Source organism: Meles meles, chromosome 2 (assembly GCF_922984935.1).
Source record: "Meles meles chromosome 2, mMelMel3.1 paternal haplotype, whole genome shotgun sequence".
NCBI lineage: Eukaryota > Metazoa > Chordata > Mammalia > Carnivora > Mustelidae > Meles > Meles meles.
Window position 1 is genome coordinate 164269599 of NC_060067.1, and position 15370 is coordinate 164284968.

General features: G+C 38.9%; 1 protein-coding gene across 3 annotated transcripts in view; it reads right to left on the reverse strand.

The window, feature by feature from the left end:
- The window catches only part of ADAM28 (ADAM metallopeptidase domain 28), a 106304-nt gene that overhangs the window by 26889 nt on the left and 64045 nt on the right, over positions 1-15370 (reverse strand). For all 3 annotated transcript variants that reach the window (XM_045997478.1, XM_045997479.1, XM_045997477.1), the window contains exons 11-13: positions 4865-4995; positions 3686-3863; positions 2050-2139 (exon numbers count right to left, since the gene is read on the reverse strand). In XM_045997478.1, coding sequence (XP_045853434.1) covers positions 2050-2139; positions 3686-3863; positions 4865-4995 — 399 coding nt within the window. The remainder of the gene's footprint in view (positions 1-2049; positions 2140-3685; positions 3864-4864; positions 4996-15370) is intronic.

Here is a 15370-nt window from a genome sequence, read left to right on the forward strand (position 1 = left end):
AAGTTTATAAGCACCAGATCAGTGTGCCCTGAGACTTTCCCAGGCATCGTGTTTCCTAATCCTTAATTCCTTTTATTGTATACTCAAATATTTCTTCTCAACTCACTTCTTCCTATGAAATGATTTCTTATGGGAGAGAAACAACTGAATGTGCATTTGATGTATTTTTATTTGATGTATTAATTCCACTGCAAATCTTGCTCTTACTGCCTAAGGGAAAACTTAGTCAAACAAATTCTGCCATTTATGCAGATCCGAAGAGTCCTCTGTGGACACTGGGAAGCATATCTTTCCCTAGATGAGGTGAGCAAGCATGCTCCTCTCTCATCAGAGAACTTTGAATATCTTTACATAATGACAGAGTGGAATCCAAAATTTAATTAGATCATACACAACCCTCCAAATTCAAACCAGCTGCCCAGCCAGATGAGCTTTCTTACCAGCTCTCACGTGAGCATGGTTATGCTACTTGTTCAATCTTTATTCTTTCCCTCAGTCTCCTCATTTAGGAATTTTTCCTCCTTCTGTCTACTTATTTAAAATCTGCACTTGACTTTAAGACTAGTGACAGCCTCATTTTCCATGAAGCCTCCTCTGACGTCTTCAGGGCACATTGTTGCCTTTCTTTCCTACACATGATGGGAAGATCCCTGAATTTGGATTTGGAAGATGCAGATTTGAATCTTGGCTCTATCAGAGGCTAGCTTTATGCCTTAGAAAAGGGGCTTTATCTTTCTGAAAATCCATTTCCCCATCTAATATTTCCTTTACAGAGTCATTATGAAGCTTAGGTGAAAATATAAGTGGAAAACATTACACAAAGGGCAAATATCCTTATAATGTCTACCTGGGCATTTAATCCTGTACTATATTTTCATCTGTTTCAGGTATGTATATAATTACCCTAAAGAAATAGCATGTTCTTTGAAGTCAAAGACTACTTCTTTTTTTTTTTTTTTGATCTCCCACAATCTCCAACAAATAGCACTTAATCAACACTTGTTGAATACGACTTAAATTCTCAAATTTTCTTCCTTTTGGACTCTTTTATTTCTTTCCTCTCCTTCTGACATCAAAAAGAAAAAAATCCTAAATCCTACCTATAATCTGGTAGGCCATCTGTCCACACATTCCTTCTGCAAACAGGTCTTGAACATTTAAAATGTATGAAACTCTGTACTAGGTGAGAATGAATCAGTCCCTTGCCCTCAGAAGTCAGTCTAACTAAGAAAATAGACACATAAACAAATAATCATAATAGAGAATTCCATGCAATGATAGAATGAAAAGTTCTAAATTTGAACCTGAAAGGAAAGTCAACAAGCCCTACAGAGAAAATGACACAGAATGCTCACATTATATCTAAGAAATTCACCCTGAAGTGAGGTCAAAGCCTGAAGATAGGGAAGACCCCACATTATTAAAAAACAAAAACCAAACTTTTCCACTTAACCCACTTTTAAAGGAAAATGCAACCAATTATGAGGTTTCATGCAAGAAGGCTCTGTGATATCAGAAGCAGCAGCAGGTAGGAGTCCCAGCATTGGCTTTGGAAGAGGTCACATTTGGAGTCTGCCATTCTGTGGCTCTCTCATTTCACACATTTTCTATTCTGAGCTTTTGTTCCTTCAAGAGCAAAATGAGATAATAATATCTAATTCAAAGGGTTGTTGGGGAATCAAATAGCCCATGTTTGTAAACACTCATATGTAGGTAGCATTATTTTATAGACAGAAAGTTAGTGCTTTGCTATTTTATTTAACATAATCACTGAGATTTTTTTTTCTTAAAGATTTTATTCATTTATTTGACAGAGAGAGAACACAAGCAGGCAGAGAGGAAGGCAGAGAGAGAGAGGAGGAAGCAGGCTCCCCGCCAAGCAGAGAGCCCGATGCGGGACTCGATCCCAGGACCCTGAGATCATGACCTGAGCCGAAGGCAGAGGCTTAACCCACTAAGCCACCCAGGCGCCCCAATCACTGAGATTTTTAATGGAGAAAAATAAACAGTAATCATAATTATTAAAATAGAATAAAATAATAATCTTACCTGGCATTTTTCACAGCATTCTCCTAATGCACATTGAGAACCTGCTTTGATTTTACAAGTTTTAGCGTCACAGCAAATGTTGGTACATTCCTAAGAAATACCAGAGACAAAGGCAAATGCCAGATTGGGTCTCCATTTTTTGCTCTTGTTTCACCACAATTTATAATATAATTTTTTCATCAACAGACCCTACTGTGATATGGTCTAAAGATAATATTCAGGAAAATAAAATATTGAACAAAGTTCAACATTAGAAAAACAGATTTTAAAACCAATGGTGACTTGTCATATATCTGAATTCCACTGACACCTTTTTAAATTTGAGTATCTCCTCTAGATCACTCAGCCTCCCATGGGATACTGAAAATGATTTTTGGTAAACTATGAAAGAAAACAAAAGGAAAATGATGGTTTTTAACAATAAAATTTATCTAAATAGTTAAAAACATAATTAGTTGAGCTCATCGGTTTTGTACCTATTCAGCAGTAGATTTAATCTCTAAGACGTACTAAAAACCTAAAAGTATAGTTCTTTATGCAACTTTGACATTTAAATCAACTCTGCATTAAGCAATAGACTTTGTCTTGCTCTCCCCACCTTGTTTCTGAGAAATCAGGCATCTGCATGAGACTTTGGGGAAGCTCTCCCCTCAGAAACTTCCTCTTGTAGCTGTTTGGGTTACCTAAGAGAGTTACAACTTTTTAGGATTAAAACTCTTGCCCTATTTCAAATATAAACATCCTCTTGGAAAGATTCCTCTTTTCTCACAGAATGAATGCATTTGTGGTCAAATTTTGAAATTACTGAAGAGCTGACCCCTTGAGGCTTCAACAGGTCACTCATATTAAATATTGATAAAATGGAGGCAAAGGTCCCATTTGGAAGCCTGGTGGCCCTACAAATAGGGTGGGATCAGGCAGGGACTCCTAATGGTAAAAACTCTTAAGTCACAAAGAGAAAAACTAAATCTCAGTGCAAGATAGCTTTGCGACTGCCAAATCAAACACCTGCGTCTACATCTTGGCCTCTCTCTCTACCAGCTCTGTGACCTTGGGTGAGCTATTTACACTCTCCAAGAGCTATTGAGGTGCCACGTCTAAAGTAACTGCTCAGTAGGTCGTATCCACATAAGAAAAGTGAAGTTATTTCTGCCAGAAAGAGAGGAATGAGGATACAAACCCCAGTTGTTGAGTGGTTCTTAAAAATCAGGAAATGGGGGGACGCCTGGGTGGCTCAGTAGGTTAAAGCCTCTGCCTTCGGCTCAGGTCATGATCTCAGGGTCCTGGGATCAAGCCCGCATTGGGCTCTCTGCTCAGCAGGGAGCCTGCTTCTTCCCTCTCTCTCTGCCTGCCTCTCTGCCTACTTGTGATATCTCTCTCTATCAAATAAATAAAATACTAAAAAAAAAAAAAAATCAGGAAATGGGGAAAGAACCCCAAGAAAGAAATTAGGAAGGTCTGTTAAACAATGCAGTAGTCATTGTTAGAAAGGCTGGCCTGACAAATGTCTAACAGATGAACATATGCAAAGTTATTAAAAAATGTGCAACTTCAGAGTAATAATATAGTTTTATAGTTTATAGTCTTAGCAATAGAAAAACAAATTAGACCATCTTAGAAAGTTATTCGGTGTTACCTGGGGAGTCCCACAATCACAGTCCTCCCCCATTTCTACCAGCTGATTCCCACAGATTGGAATGGATATGATATCTGTAGGCAATGGAGCGTTGAAAAGGCAATTTGATAATTTATCTTCAAAGAACTTGTCATAGCTGACACGGCTGCAGGAACTGAAGTCCGTAGGTATATAGAAGCTATGAAGATTAAGGAAAGAGAAAATGGAACACAGTCATGCTGAGCATGAAGGGAGCAATATCACACATTGGGGATGATACACCCAAAACCTGCCCTAAAAGATTAAACTCAATCCACTGCCCAACAGCTAAGTCATGAGCTCTTTGTGTGCCTGAATTAGCCCCCCTAGATGGACACAAACACCTCGAGCTTAATGAAAAAATATGTCAATTCTTAAAGTGTAGCATCCAGGCTGCTGTTTTAAAAAAACAAAGATGCTCTGACTTATCCAGATAATCTTAATCAGCCTTAGGTCATTTTGGCTATGAAGTCCTTTCAAGTAGTAAAGTCATACATATTTATGAGTCTAAGAATTTACTTTCCTTCAGAGGAATTACTTTTGGCAGAATTTCTTCATTTCACAAAGATGAGGTTTAAAAATGCAATAGTATCTGGGAGAGATAACAAATATATATGACGGCATTCCACCATAACAGTATTTTGGGGAAGGGTCTGGGAGACTAACCCTAGGTTGAGTGAGCTGGGACAGGGAAATAGAAGAGAGGAAATACATATATAAAAGGGATTTGGGGATTTTTAAAGATAAAATTCCCTGGAAAGTTTGCTTAGGCAAGGCAGGGATGTATAATGTCTTTATCCTCCTGCAAGGATGCTCTTCTTTAATTAGCTTTTTCTCCTAGAACCACCCAGTCTGAATTCAATGAAAATTTGATATATACTAATGATTTTCTGAAACCAGGTTTTGTGTAGGTAAGATGAAGTTAAAAATGTCAATCATGTCAACAGAATTTAAACAATATGTTTAAATGATGTCTTAGTTAATGAAAAATATTGCATATAGAGGATAAAGTAGCTTGGTATAGATATGCATTCATGATTATACCATTCAATATTTAAAAGTTTGAATGTGTGACTGAAGATGACATGAAAGATATAGTGCAGATACAGCCCAGAGTGAACCAAAACCTGGGACAGAATGCATCCTCCCAGAGAGCCTCACCTTAGTGCTCTGTCCATCACACATATTGTAGAAGGGCACTTGCAAACATAGGAGTCATGAAACATTCCAAAGTTATGACCCATTTCATGGGCCATGGTCCCTGCTACTCTAAGCGTGTTGTCACTGTGGTCCTAAGGGCAAGAATAAGGAAACAGATCCTCTGGTTTTCAAACTAAATTATCACTCAAGGTATAATTAGTTTTACTAACTGGGGCAGAGAGAGTGATTTTATCATCAGCTTTTCACTATTTACCATCTCTCTTTCTCTCCCTCCCCTTCTCCTTCTCTCCTTTATTCTCCTCCTGCCTCTGCCTCTCTCTCTCTTTCTCTCTCTCTCTCTCTCACACACACACACACACACACAATGTTGGTACTGACTGCACAACACAGGACACATCGCTTGCTCTTTATTCTTATAAATGGGGAATATTTATAATGAGAAACGTTTCTGTGGTTTCCTGGCATGAAAAACAGTGGCAAAATGTCTTCAATGATGATAAGGAATCAGAATTTTTAAAAAAACTGATCTTATCTGCCGCTCCCACTGGCTTGTTTTTAATACCTTCTAATTTGATTGACGGTCTTTGATATGTTTGGCTAATGTTTGTTAACCCAGGACTTTATTACCATTGATATCTTTTTTCAATTCTGTTACCACCAAGACTAGACATCAGTCACTTCTACACTTGCCCCATTGCATGAAGTCCAGCTAGTAGCCAACTTCATTCCCAGAATATTTCTGATCAGAAGAGTCACACTGGGGGTTCCAGGTTTTTCCAGGAGCGATAAAACAGCACTACAGAACCACCACAGGCTGTAATCTCCCAGTGGGGAGATAAGAATCTGCCAGTTACACCCACCCACAGAAACCTGATTTCCTTATCTACTTCATTCTGAAGAATCAAATAGAGAGATCCATACAGCTCAGTGCAAGACTGGTAAACAAGGAACACCTGTGTAAGATATGAAGTGAATACTTACAATTCATAATATTGAGCCATTCTGTCAAGAAGAACCTGGTAAACCTTCCCATTTAGTAAAATAGAGTTACTCATGGGGGAACAAAAGCAAACCAAAAAAATTAAGAAAAATGGAAATATGCTTTGACTTTCCACATTGCCTTATGTGGTCCTTAAATTTATGGTATCTTCCTTTAAACAATTATTTTCATAACTTCAATGTTTCTTTTCTTTGGAATGAACCTCATTCTCTTTTCCCATCTCTGAACCTTACCCACCCTTTGGAGTTTATTTTAAAGCAACTTTTCCTGACCACATTAATTTTTATCAATAATCCCTTCCTCTGAATTCCTACTGCAGTTTTCAATTCTATTATCATATATTATTAATTATTGCTTTAAGTAGTCTAATTTCTTTTCCAATTCTATGGTAAGCTCTTTCAAGTCAGAAAATATGTATTTTACTTCTTCCATTCACCTTATAAAACTTATCACAAACTCAGACTCATAGGATATATTGGAGATATATATATATATATATATATATATATATATATATATATATATATCACTCTCCCACCTAAGATGTGCAAAGTTGGGAAGAACATTATTCTTGCACTAAACAAAAGGACTAGACAGATAAGCTTAATTATAATTTTCCTTGATTCTATCAGTCAATTGTGGTTGCAGGACATCCACAGATCTGGAAACTAAGAAGAGACAGGCCCTCCCAAGTACAGATTTGACCTGAGAACTGGTTTATCTCCAGCAAGGCAAAGAGGAGGAGATGTCAGGTACCTCCAAGTGGAGATGCAATTCATCTGAGTTCTTAAATGAATTGCTAGGGCCTAGTATGGGCCACTGCAAGAGTATAGAATCAGCAGGACCTCAGAAACAAGGGTGTTTTGCACATACTTACAGACATTTCTCGAGAGACCTCCTCTCTATAGCTCAAGATAAACATTGAGAGCTAGGGAGTAGAACAAAAAGAACTTCTCTTGGTGGAATGGGCCATGAGGAGTGAAGTAGCAGTTGCTGCAGGAAAGAGCATGAGCCATATCCAGATATTTCTCCTTCAAGGAACAGAAGCCTGAAGCCACTGGGAAGAGAATCAGCAGTCTCTGACAACCTAGGGTAGAACTGAAGACCCAATATGGCTAGAGAATGGGTTTAATCACACACACACACACACACACACACACACACACACACACACACACACGGTCTATTCCTGAAACAGGAAGACAAAAATCTTGAGCTCAGAAGCCCATATTGATATTAATTGAGATTTTCTCCCACTGAGGGTGAGTCAGGAAACTCTACCTCAAAAGACCTGCAAAAGATAGAAAGGAGAGTTTTGCTGCCATGGAAAGGATAGGCAGGATCCCTAAGAAAGACCCATGACCTGCCTAAGACTAAAACTGGATAAAATCTAAAGAGAAACCCCTACCCTTGCTCCTCACCACCAGATTATAGCAGGCTGGAAATAGTGTCACTCCCCAACTTACAATAAATAAAGCATTGGGCATAGTAAGATTCATAATTTGTAGAACTCATCCACAGCTCAGGGCACAAGGCAACAAACAAACCTGAAATCCAAGGAAAGGTAGGCTAACATCTGCAGGGAAAGCCAGGGCATAAATATTTGTTTATACTACCAGAGACCAGATACTACCAGATGCCAATAAAACTGATAAAGGCAGAGTGTGTGTAGTACAGCAAGAAAATATACAAAATGTGGGAGCTTCAGACATAGGGGAATTCCACCTACTCACTGTCTTTTTCTCCACATGGACCTCAGCAAGTGAAAGCTATGAGAAAGTCTACCCAACAGTGTGGGCCTGCAGGAGGGGAACAGCAGCAAAAAAGGTACAAAACCCCTCCAGGATCATTCTCTTCTATCTCTGCTACAGAACAAACAGGACCGTTCAGGGTGAAAGGAGGGTCTCCCTTGCCTTACTCTAGTCCTAGCCCTAAACCTAGTTGAAGGGCTTAAGCTACTGAGAGAAATGGCAGAAAACCTTGTCCCACCTAGAGCACTGGTGAAGTCCCAAAGCAACTCTAAAAAAGGAACAGGAAGGGAACACAGACACACAGACACACACACACACACACACACACACACACACACAAAGCCTCTACCCCTGAAAGAAAGGGGAAGGAAGGGCATGAATACATGCTGGGCAGTGTCATGAGAGGTCTCCACCACCTGGCAATGGAACAGGAGCACTGAAAGGACTACCCCAGACACTAAGAGACACCAGACTGAGATTTAATAAGAACAAAGGAGAATTCCCTCTTCCCATGAATGATCACCCAGTCTAGTGATCATCCAGTGACAAGTAACAACAACTAAGGGCTTAAAGAAACTCTGGTAGACCCAGTAAAGACCTAAAGATGAATGTGAAACACACACTCAGAAAAACCCTCTGGAAAACCAGCCTTCACTCTAAACACAAAATAATGTGAGAATAATTCAAAGCCTATGATGTACTGAGAGTAGTCACAGCAACAAAAATCCCAAACCCAAAACACAATTCCTGCTAGATTGATTCAAATCCTCATGCAAGAGGCCTAGCAGAAGGAAAGAATTGATCATTTCCAAGCCAAAATACACACACACACACACACACCCCTTGGACTAATGTCTTTCATAGGATGTCTGACTTTCAACAAAAAATAGTAAGGTGGCCAAGAAAATTAAAAAGGAAAACAGAAAGAAAAGCAATAACCGGCCAATCAACAGATCCAGATTCATATCTGACACAGATGTTAGAATAATCACACAATACTTTAAAATAACTATGATTAATAGGTTAAAAGCTCCAGGGGAAAAGATGACTAGCACACAAGTCTGGATGAGTAATTTCAGCAGAGCTGAAAACCATAATAAAGACTCAAATGGAATGCTAGAAATGATAAAGACAAGAACAGAGATGAATGCTGTCTTCAACAGGCTCAACAGTATATTTGAAATAGCTGAGGAAATAATCACTGGTCTTAATAGTTCAACAAAAATTACTCAAATGGAAACACTAAGTGCAAAAATAATAAAAAAGAAAACAAACAAACAGCCGAACAGAGCATACAAGTTTTGAGAGGCAATATAGAATGGTCAGATATATATAACTGGTATCCCTGGAAGAAAAAGGGACAGAATGAAATAGAAGAAATATGTGAAGAAGTAATGGCCCATAATTTTCCAAAATTCATCACAGATACAAGCCCCAGGCCCAAGAAATTCAGAGAACGCTAAGTTGGATAAATTACCCATTTCTCCCCTAACAGCCACTTAGTTATACCACCATTATAATCAAACTGAAGAAAATTAAAAAGAAAGGGGAAATATTAAAGTATAAAAAAAGGCACATTTTAGAGCAACAAAGATAAGTTTACAGCACACATCTCATCAGGAACCCTGCAATCCAGCAGACAGTGAAATGAAATCATTAGAAGTGCTAAAAGTAAAACATTATTAACTCAAAATTACAAACCCAGTGAAAATACATGCAAAAATGAAAGAGAGATAGAGTTATCTAAAGCAACTAAAAGAATTCATTGACAGTAGACCTGTATTACAGGAAATTTTTTTTAAATCTCTGGGAGAAAAAAAAAACATGTATACCAGATAGAAACTTGTAACTATACAAAGAAATGGAGAGCACTGGATATGTGATAAAGGTGAGTGTAGGTAAAGGTAAGATAAACATACTAATATTTTTTCTTATTTCATTTTTTAATTTTTTTAAAAAGATTTTATTTATTTATTTGACAGACAGAGATCACAAGTAGGCAGAGAGGCAGGCAGAGAGAGGGGGAAGCAGGCTCCCTGATGAGCAGAGAGCCCAATGCGGGGCTCCATCCAAGAACCCTAGGATCATGACCTGAGTTGAAGGCAGAGGTTGAGCCACTGAGCCACCCAGGTGCCCCCCACCTTTTTTCTTATTTTAAATTTAACTGAGAGATGAGTAAGAAAAATTCGTAACAATATATTGTGCATTTTTAATATATGTAATGTTAAGCATATGATAACAATAGCATAAGAAATGGAAGGAGTATTTAGAGATATACTCCTATAATATCTTTTATACTACATGTGAAGCAGCTGAACAATATTCCTTTTTTTTTTAAAGATTTTATTCTTTTTTTTTTTTTTTTTTTTTTTTTGAGAGAGAGAGTGTGTGTCCAGGGAGGAGGGGCAGGGAAGAGGGAGAGAGTCTTAAGCAGACTCCATACTGAGTGTGGAGCCCAATGTGGGGCTCAATCTCACAACACTTAGATCATGACCTGAGCTGAAACAAAGTAATGCTTAACTGCCAGCACCACTCAGGCATCCTCAGGACAAGAGTGAAAATGTAAATATAAAAACAATGTAAAAACAGACAAGCAGAGGTGTATAATAAACCAAGGCAACCATTAAAAATAAAAAAGAGAGATAACAATGAAAAGCTAATAATGGAAATAAATGAAATTATTTTCAAAAATCCTTAATCCTGGAGGGAGGAGTCAAAATGGTGGAGAAGTAGCAGGCTGAGGCGACATCAGGTAGCAGGAGATCAGCTAGATAGCTTATCAAACCATTCTGAACAACTACAAATCCAATGGGAAATTGAAGAAAAGAGCAACAATTCTAGAAACAGAAAATCAATCACTTTCTGAAAGGTAGGACCTGCGGAGAAGTGAGTCCGAAGCGATGGGAAGATAGACAGTGGTAGGAAGGGGCCGGCTCCCCGCAAGTGGTGGAGCAACGGAGCACAACATCAGGACTTTTAAAAGTCTGCTCCACTGAGGGACATCGCTCCAGAGGCTAAACCAGGGTGAAGCCCACACGCGGTCAGCATAGCCCCAGGTCCCACGGGGTCACAGAAGGACCGGGGGTGTCTGAGTGTCACAGAACTCGCAGGTATTAAAGCGAGGAAGCCGGCTATAAAGAAAGAACCAAGGAGTGAGCTCTCAGCTTGGGGTTACCTTGAACCTGGCACAGGCTGGGTGAGCTCTGAGCACAGCCGGAGGCCACGGAGACGGAAGCGACCGAGTGCTTTTCTCCAAGTGCGAGTGACCAGGCGCTTTTCTCCAAACGCGACCAGAGGCCAGGAAGACAGGAGCAATTGGGTGCTTTTCTCTGAGGGCGCACTGAGGAGCGGGACCCCAGGCTCTCGGCTCCTCCGGGTCGGAAACTGGGAGGCAGCCATTATCATTCCGTCCTCTGGAACTCTACGGAAAGCATTCAGGGAACAAAAGCTCCTGAAAGCGAACCCCAGCGGATTACTTAGCGAAGCTCCTGATAAGGGTGGGACAATTCAGCCTCGGGCAAAGACACTTGAGAATCACTACAACAGTCCCCTCCCCCAGAAGATCAACAAGAAACCCAACCAAGGGGTGCCTGGGTGGCTCAGTGGGTTAAAACCTCTGCCTTCAGCTCAGGTCATGATCCCAGGACCCTGCATCGGGCTCTCTGCTTGGCAGGGAGCCTGCTTCCTCCTCTCTCTCTCTCTGCCTGCCTCTCTCCCTACTTGTGATCTCTATCTGTCAAATAAATAAATAAAATCTTTAAAAAAAAGAAAAAAAAAGAAACCCAACCAAGACCAACTTCACTTACCAAGGACAAGGAGACCAGTGGAATTCCAGAGGAGGAGAAAGCAAATCAAAGAATTCCTGGCTTTCTCCCCATGATTCTTTAGTCTTGCAGTTAATTTTTTTTTCTTTTTCTTCTGGTAAATTTTTTTTAACTTTTACCCTTTCCTCTTTTAACTTTTTTTTAAACTAGTTTATCTTAACAATACCTTACCAAAAAAAAATAATAATAATCTTTTTTTTGAACCTTCATTATTACAGTCATATTTTATCCTCCATTGTATCTAACTATATTTTTTTATATACACATAGGGTTTCTTCTTCTTCTAAAAAATTTGGGGTACAACTTCTAATAGATCAAAATAGACCCTAAATCTAGCTCCAGGCTTGTTCTAGTCTCCAGCCCAAGCAAATTCTCCCCACTTTCTTTTTCTTTATTCTCCCAACCAACTTGCTTTATCAACTCATTTTTAAGAAATTAAAAAAAAAAATTCCTCATCTTTATAGGCCTATTCCATCTCTTCATTGTGCCTACCCTTATATAAGTTTTTCATCCTTTAAAATTTTGGGAGGTAGTTCCTACTAAGAGACCAAAATACTCCCAAAATTAAGTGAGTGACCTTGTTATAGTCGCCAGTCTAATATATAAACATATATATATTTTTATATTTTTTTATTTGTTTTCTTTTCTTTTTTCTTTTTTTTTCCTTGTTTATCCCCTTTCTCTCTCCCACGATTTGGGGTCTCTTCTGATTTGGTTATATAACATTTCCCTGGGGTCTCTGCCACCCATTTTACATTTTATTTGCTCCTTTATATATTCTTATCTGGACAAAATGACAAAGAGGAAAATCTCACCACAAAAAGAAGAACAAGAGGCAGTTCCGAAGGCTAGGGATCTAATCGATACAGACATTGGTAATATGACAGATCTAGAGTTCAGAATGACGATTCTCAAGGTTCTAGCCAGGCTCGAAAAAGGCATGGAAGATATTAGAGAAACCCTCTCTGGAGAGATAAAAGCCCTTTCTGGAGAAATAAAGGCACTAAAATCTAACCAAATTGAAATCAAAAAGCCATTAATGAGGTGCAATCAAAAATGGAAGCTCTTACTGCTCGGATAAATGAGGCAGAAGAAAGAATTAGTGACATAGAAGATCAAATGACAGAGAATAAAGAAGCTGAGCAAAAGAGAGACAAACAAATACTGGACCACAAGGAGAGAATTCGAGAGATAAGTGACAGCATAAGATGACACAACATTAGAATAACTGGGATTCCAGAAGAAGAAGAAAGAGAGAGGGGAGCAGAAGGTATACTGGAGCAAATTATTGTAGAGAATTTCCCTAACATGGCAAAGGGAACAAGCATCAAAATCCAGGAGCAGAGAACCCCCCTCAAAACCAACAAGAATTGGTCAAAACCCCGTCACCTGATAGTAAAATTCACAAGTCTTAGTGACAAAGAGAAAATCCTAAAAGCAGCCCAGGAAAAGAAGTCTGTAACATACAAGGGTAAAAATATTAGATTGACAGCAGACTTATCCACAGAGACCTGGCAGGCCAGAAAGAACTGGCATGATATATTCAGAGCACTAAACGAGAAAAACATGCAGCCAAGAATACTGTATCCAGCTAGGCTATCACTGAAAATAGAAGGAGAGATAAAAAGCTTCCAGGACAAACAAAAACTGAAAGAATTTACAAACACCAAACCAGCTCTACAGGAAACATTGAAAGGGGTCCTCTAAGAAAAGAGAGAGCCTAAAAGTAGTAGATCAGAAAGGAACAGAGACAATATACAGTAACAGTCACCTTACAGGCAATACAATGACACTAAATTCATATCTCTCAATAGTTACCCTGAAAGTTAATGGGCTAAATGCCCCAATCAAAACACACAGGGTATCAGAATGGATAAAAAAACAAAACCCATCAATATGCTGTCTACCAGAAACTCATTTTAGATGCAAAGACACCTCCAGATTTAAAGTGAGGGGGTAGAAAACAATTTACCATGCTAATGGGCATCAGAAGAAAGCTGGGGTGGCAATCCTTATATCAGATCAATTAGATTTTAAGCCAAAGACTATAATAAGAGATGAGGAAGGACACTATATCCTACTCAAAGGGTCTATCCAACAAGAAGACCTAACAATTTTAAATATCTATGCCCCTAACATGGGAGCAGCCAACTATAAACCAATTAATAATAAAATCAAAGAAACACATCGACAATAATACAATAATAGTAGGGGACCTTAACACTCCCCTCACTGAAATGGACAGATCATCCAAGCAAAAGATTAACAAGGAAATAAAGGCCTTAAATGACACACTGGACCAGATGGACATCACAGATATATTCAGAATATTCCATCCCAAGGCAACAGAATACACATTCCTCTCTAGTGCACATGGAACATTCTCCAAAACAGACCACATCCTGGGTCATAACTCAGGTCTCAACCGGTATCAAAAGATTGAGATCATTCCCTGCATATTTCCAGACCACAGTGCTCTGAAGCTAGAACTCAATCACAAGAGGAAATTTGGAAAGAACACAAATACGTGGAGACTAAACAGCATCCTTCAAAAAAATGAATGGGTCAACCAGGAAATTAAAGAAGAATTGAAAAAATTCATGGAAACAAATGATAATGAAAACACAATGGTTCAAAATCTGTGGGACACAACAAAGGCAGTCCTGAGAGGAAAATATATAGCAACACAAGCCTTTCTCAAGAAACAAGAAAGGTCTCAAGTACAAAGCCTAACCCTACACCTAAAGGAGCTGGAGAAAAAACAAGAAAGAAAGCCTAAACCCAGCAGGAGAAGAGAAATCATAAAGATCAGAGCAGAAATCAATGAAATAGAAACAGAAAAACCAATAGAACAAATCAAAGAAACTAGGAGCTGGTTCTTTGAAAGAACTGATACGATTGATAATCCCCTGGCCAGACTTATCAAAAAGAAAAGAGAAAGGACCCAAATAAATAAAATCATGAATGAAAGAGAAGAGATCACAACTAACACCAAAGAAATACAAACAATTATAAGAATATACTATGAGCAACTCTACGCCAACAAATTTGACCATCTGGAAGAAATGGATACATTTCTAGAAACATATAAACGACCACAACTGAACCAAAAAGAAATAGAAAACCTGAACAGACCCATAACCAGTAAGGAGATTCAAACAGTCATCAAAAGTCTCCAAAAAAACAAAAGCCCAAGGGCGCCTGGGTGGCTCAGTGGGTTAAAGCCTCTGCCTTCAGCTCAGGTCATGATCCCAGGATCCTGGGTTCGAGCCCCGCATCGGGCTCTCTGCTTGGCAGGGAGCCTGCTTCCTCCTCTCTCTCTGTCTGCCTCTCTGCCTGCTTGTGATCTCTGTCTGTCAAATAAATAAATAAAATCTTAAAAAAAAAAAAAAAAAGCCCAGAGCCAGACAGCTTCCCAGGGGAATTCTACCAAACATTTAAAGAAGAACTAATTCCTATTCTCCTGAAACTGTTCCAAAAAATAGAAATGGAAGGAAAACTTCCAAACTCATTTTATGAGGCCAGCATCACCTTGATCCCAAAACCAGACAAGGATCCCACCAAAAAAGAGAACTACAGGCCAATATCCTTGATGAGCACAGATGTAAAAATTCTCACCAAAATACTACCCAATAGAATCCAACAGTACATTAAAAAGATTATTCACCACAACCAAGTGGGATTTATTCCAGGGCTTCAAGGTTGGTTCAACATCTGCAAATCAATCAATGTGATAAAACACATTAATAAAAGAAAGAACAAGAACCATATGATACTCTCAATAGATGCTGAAAAAGCATTTGACAAAGTACAGCATCCCTTCCTGATCAAAACTCTTCAAAGTGTAGGATAGACGGCACATACCTCAATATTATCAAAGCCATCTATGAAAAACCCACCGCAAATATCATTCTCAATGGAGAAAAACGGA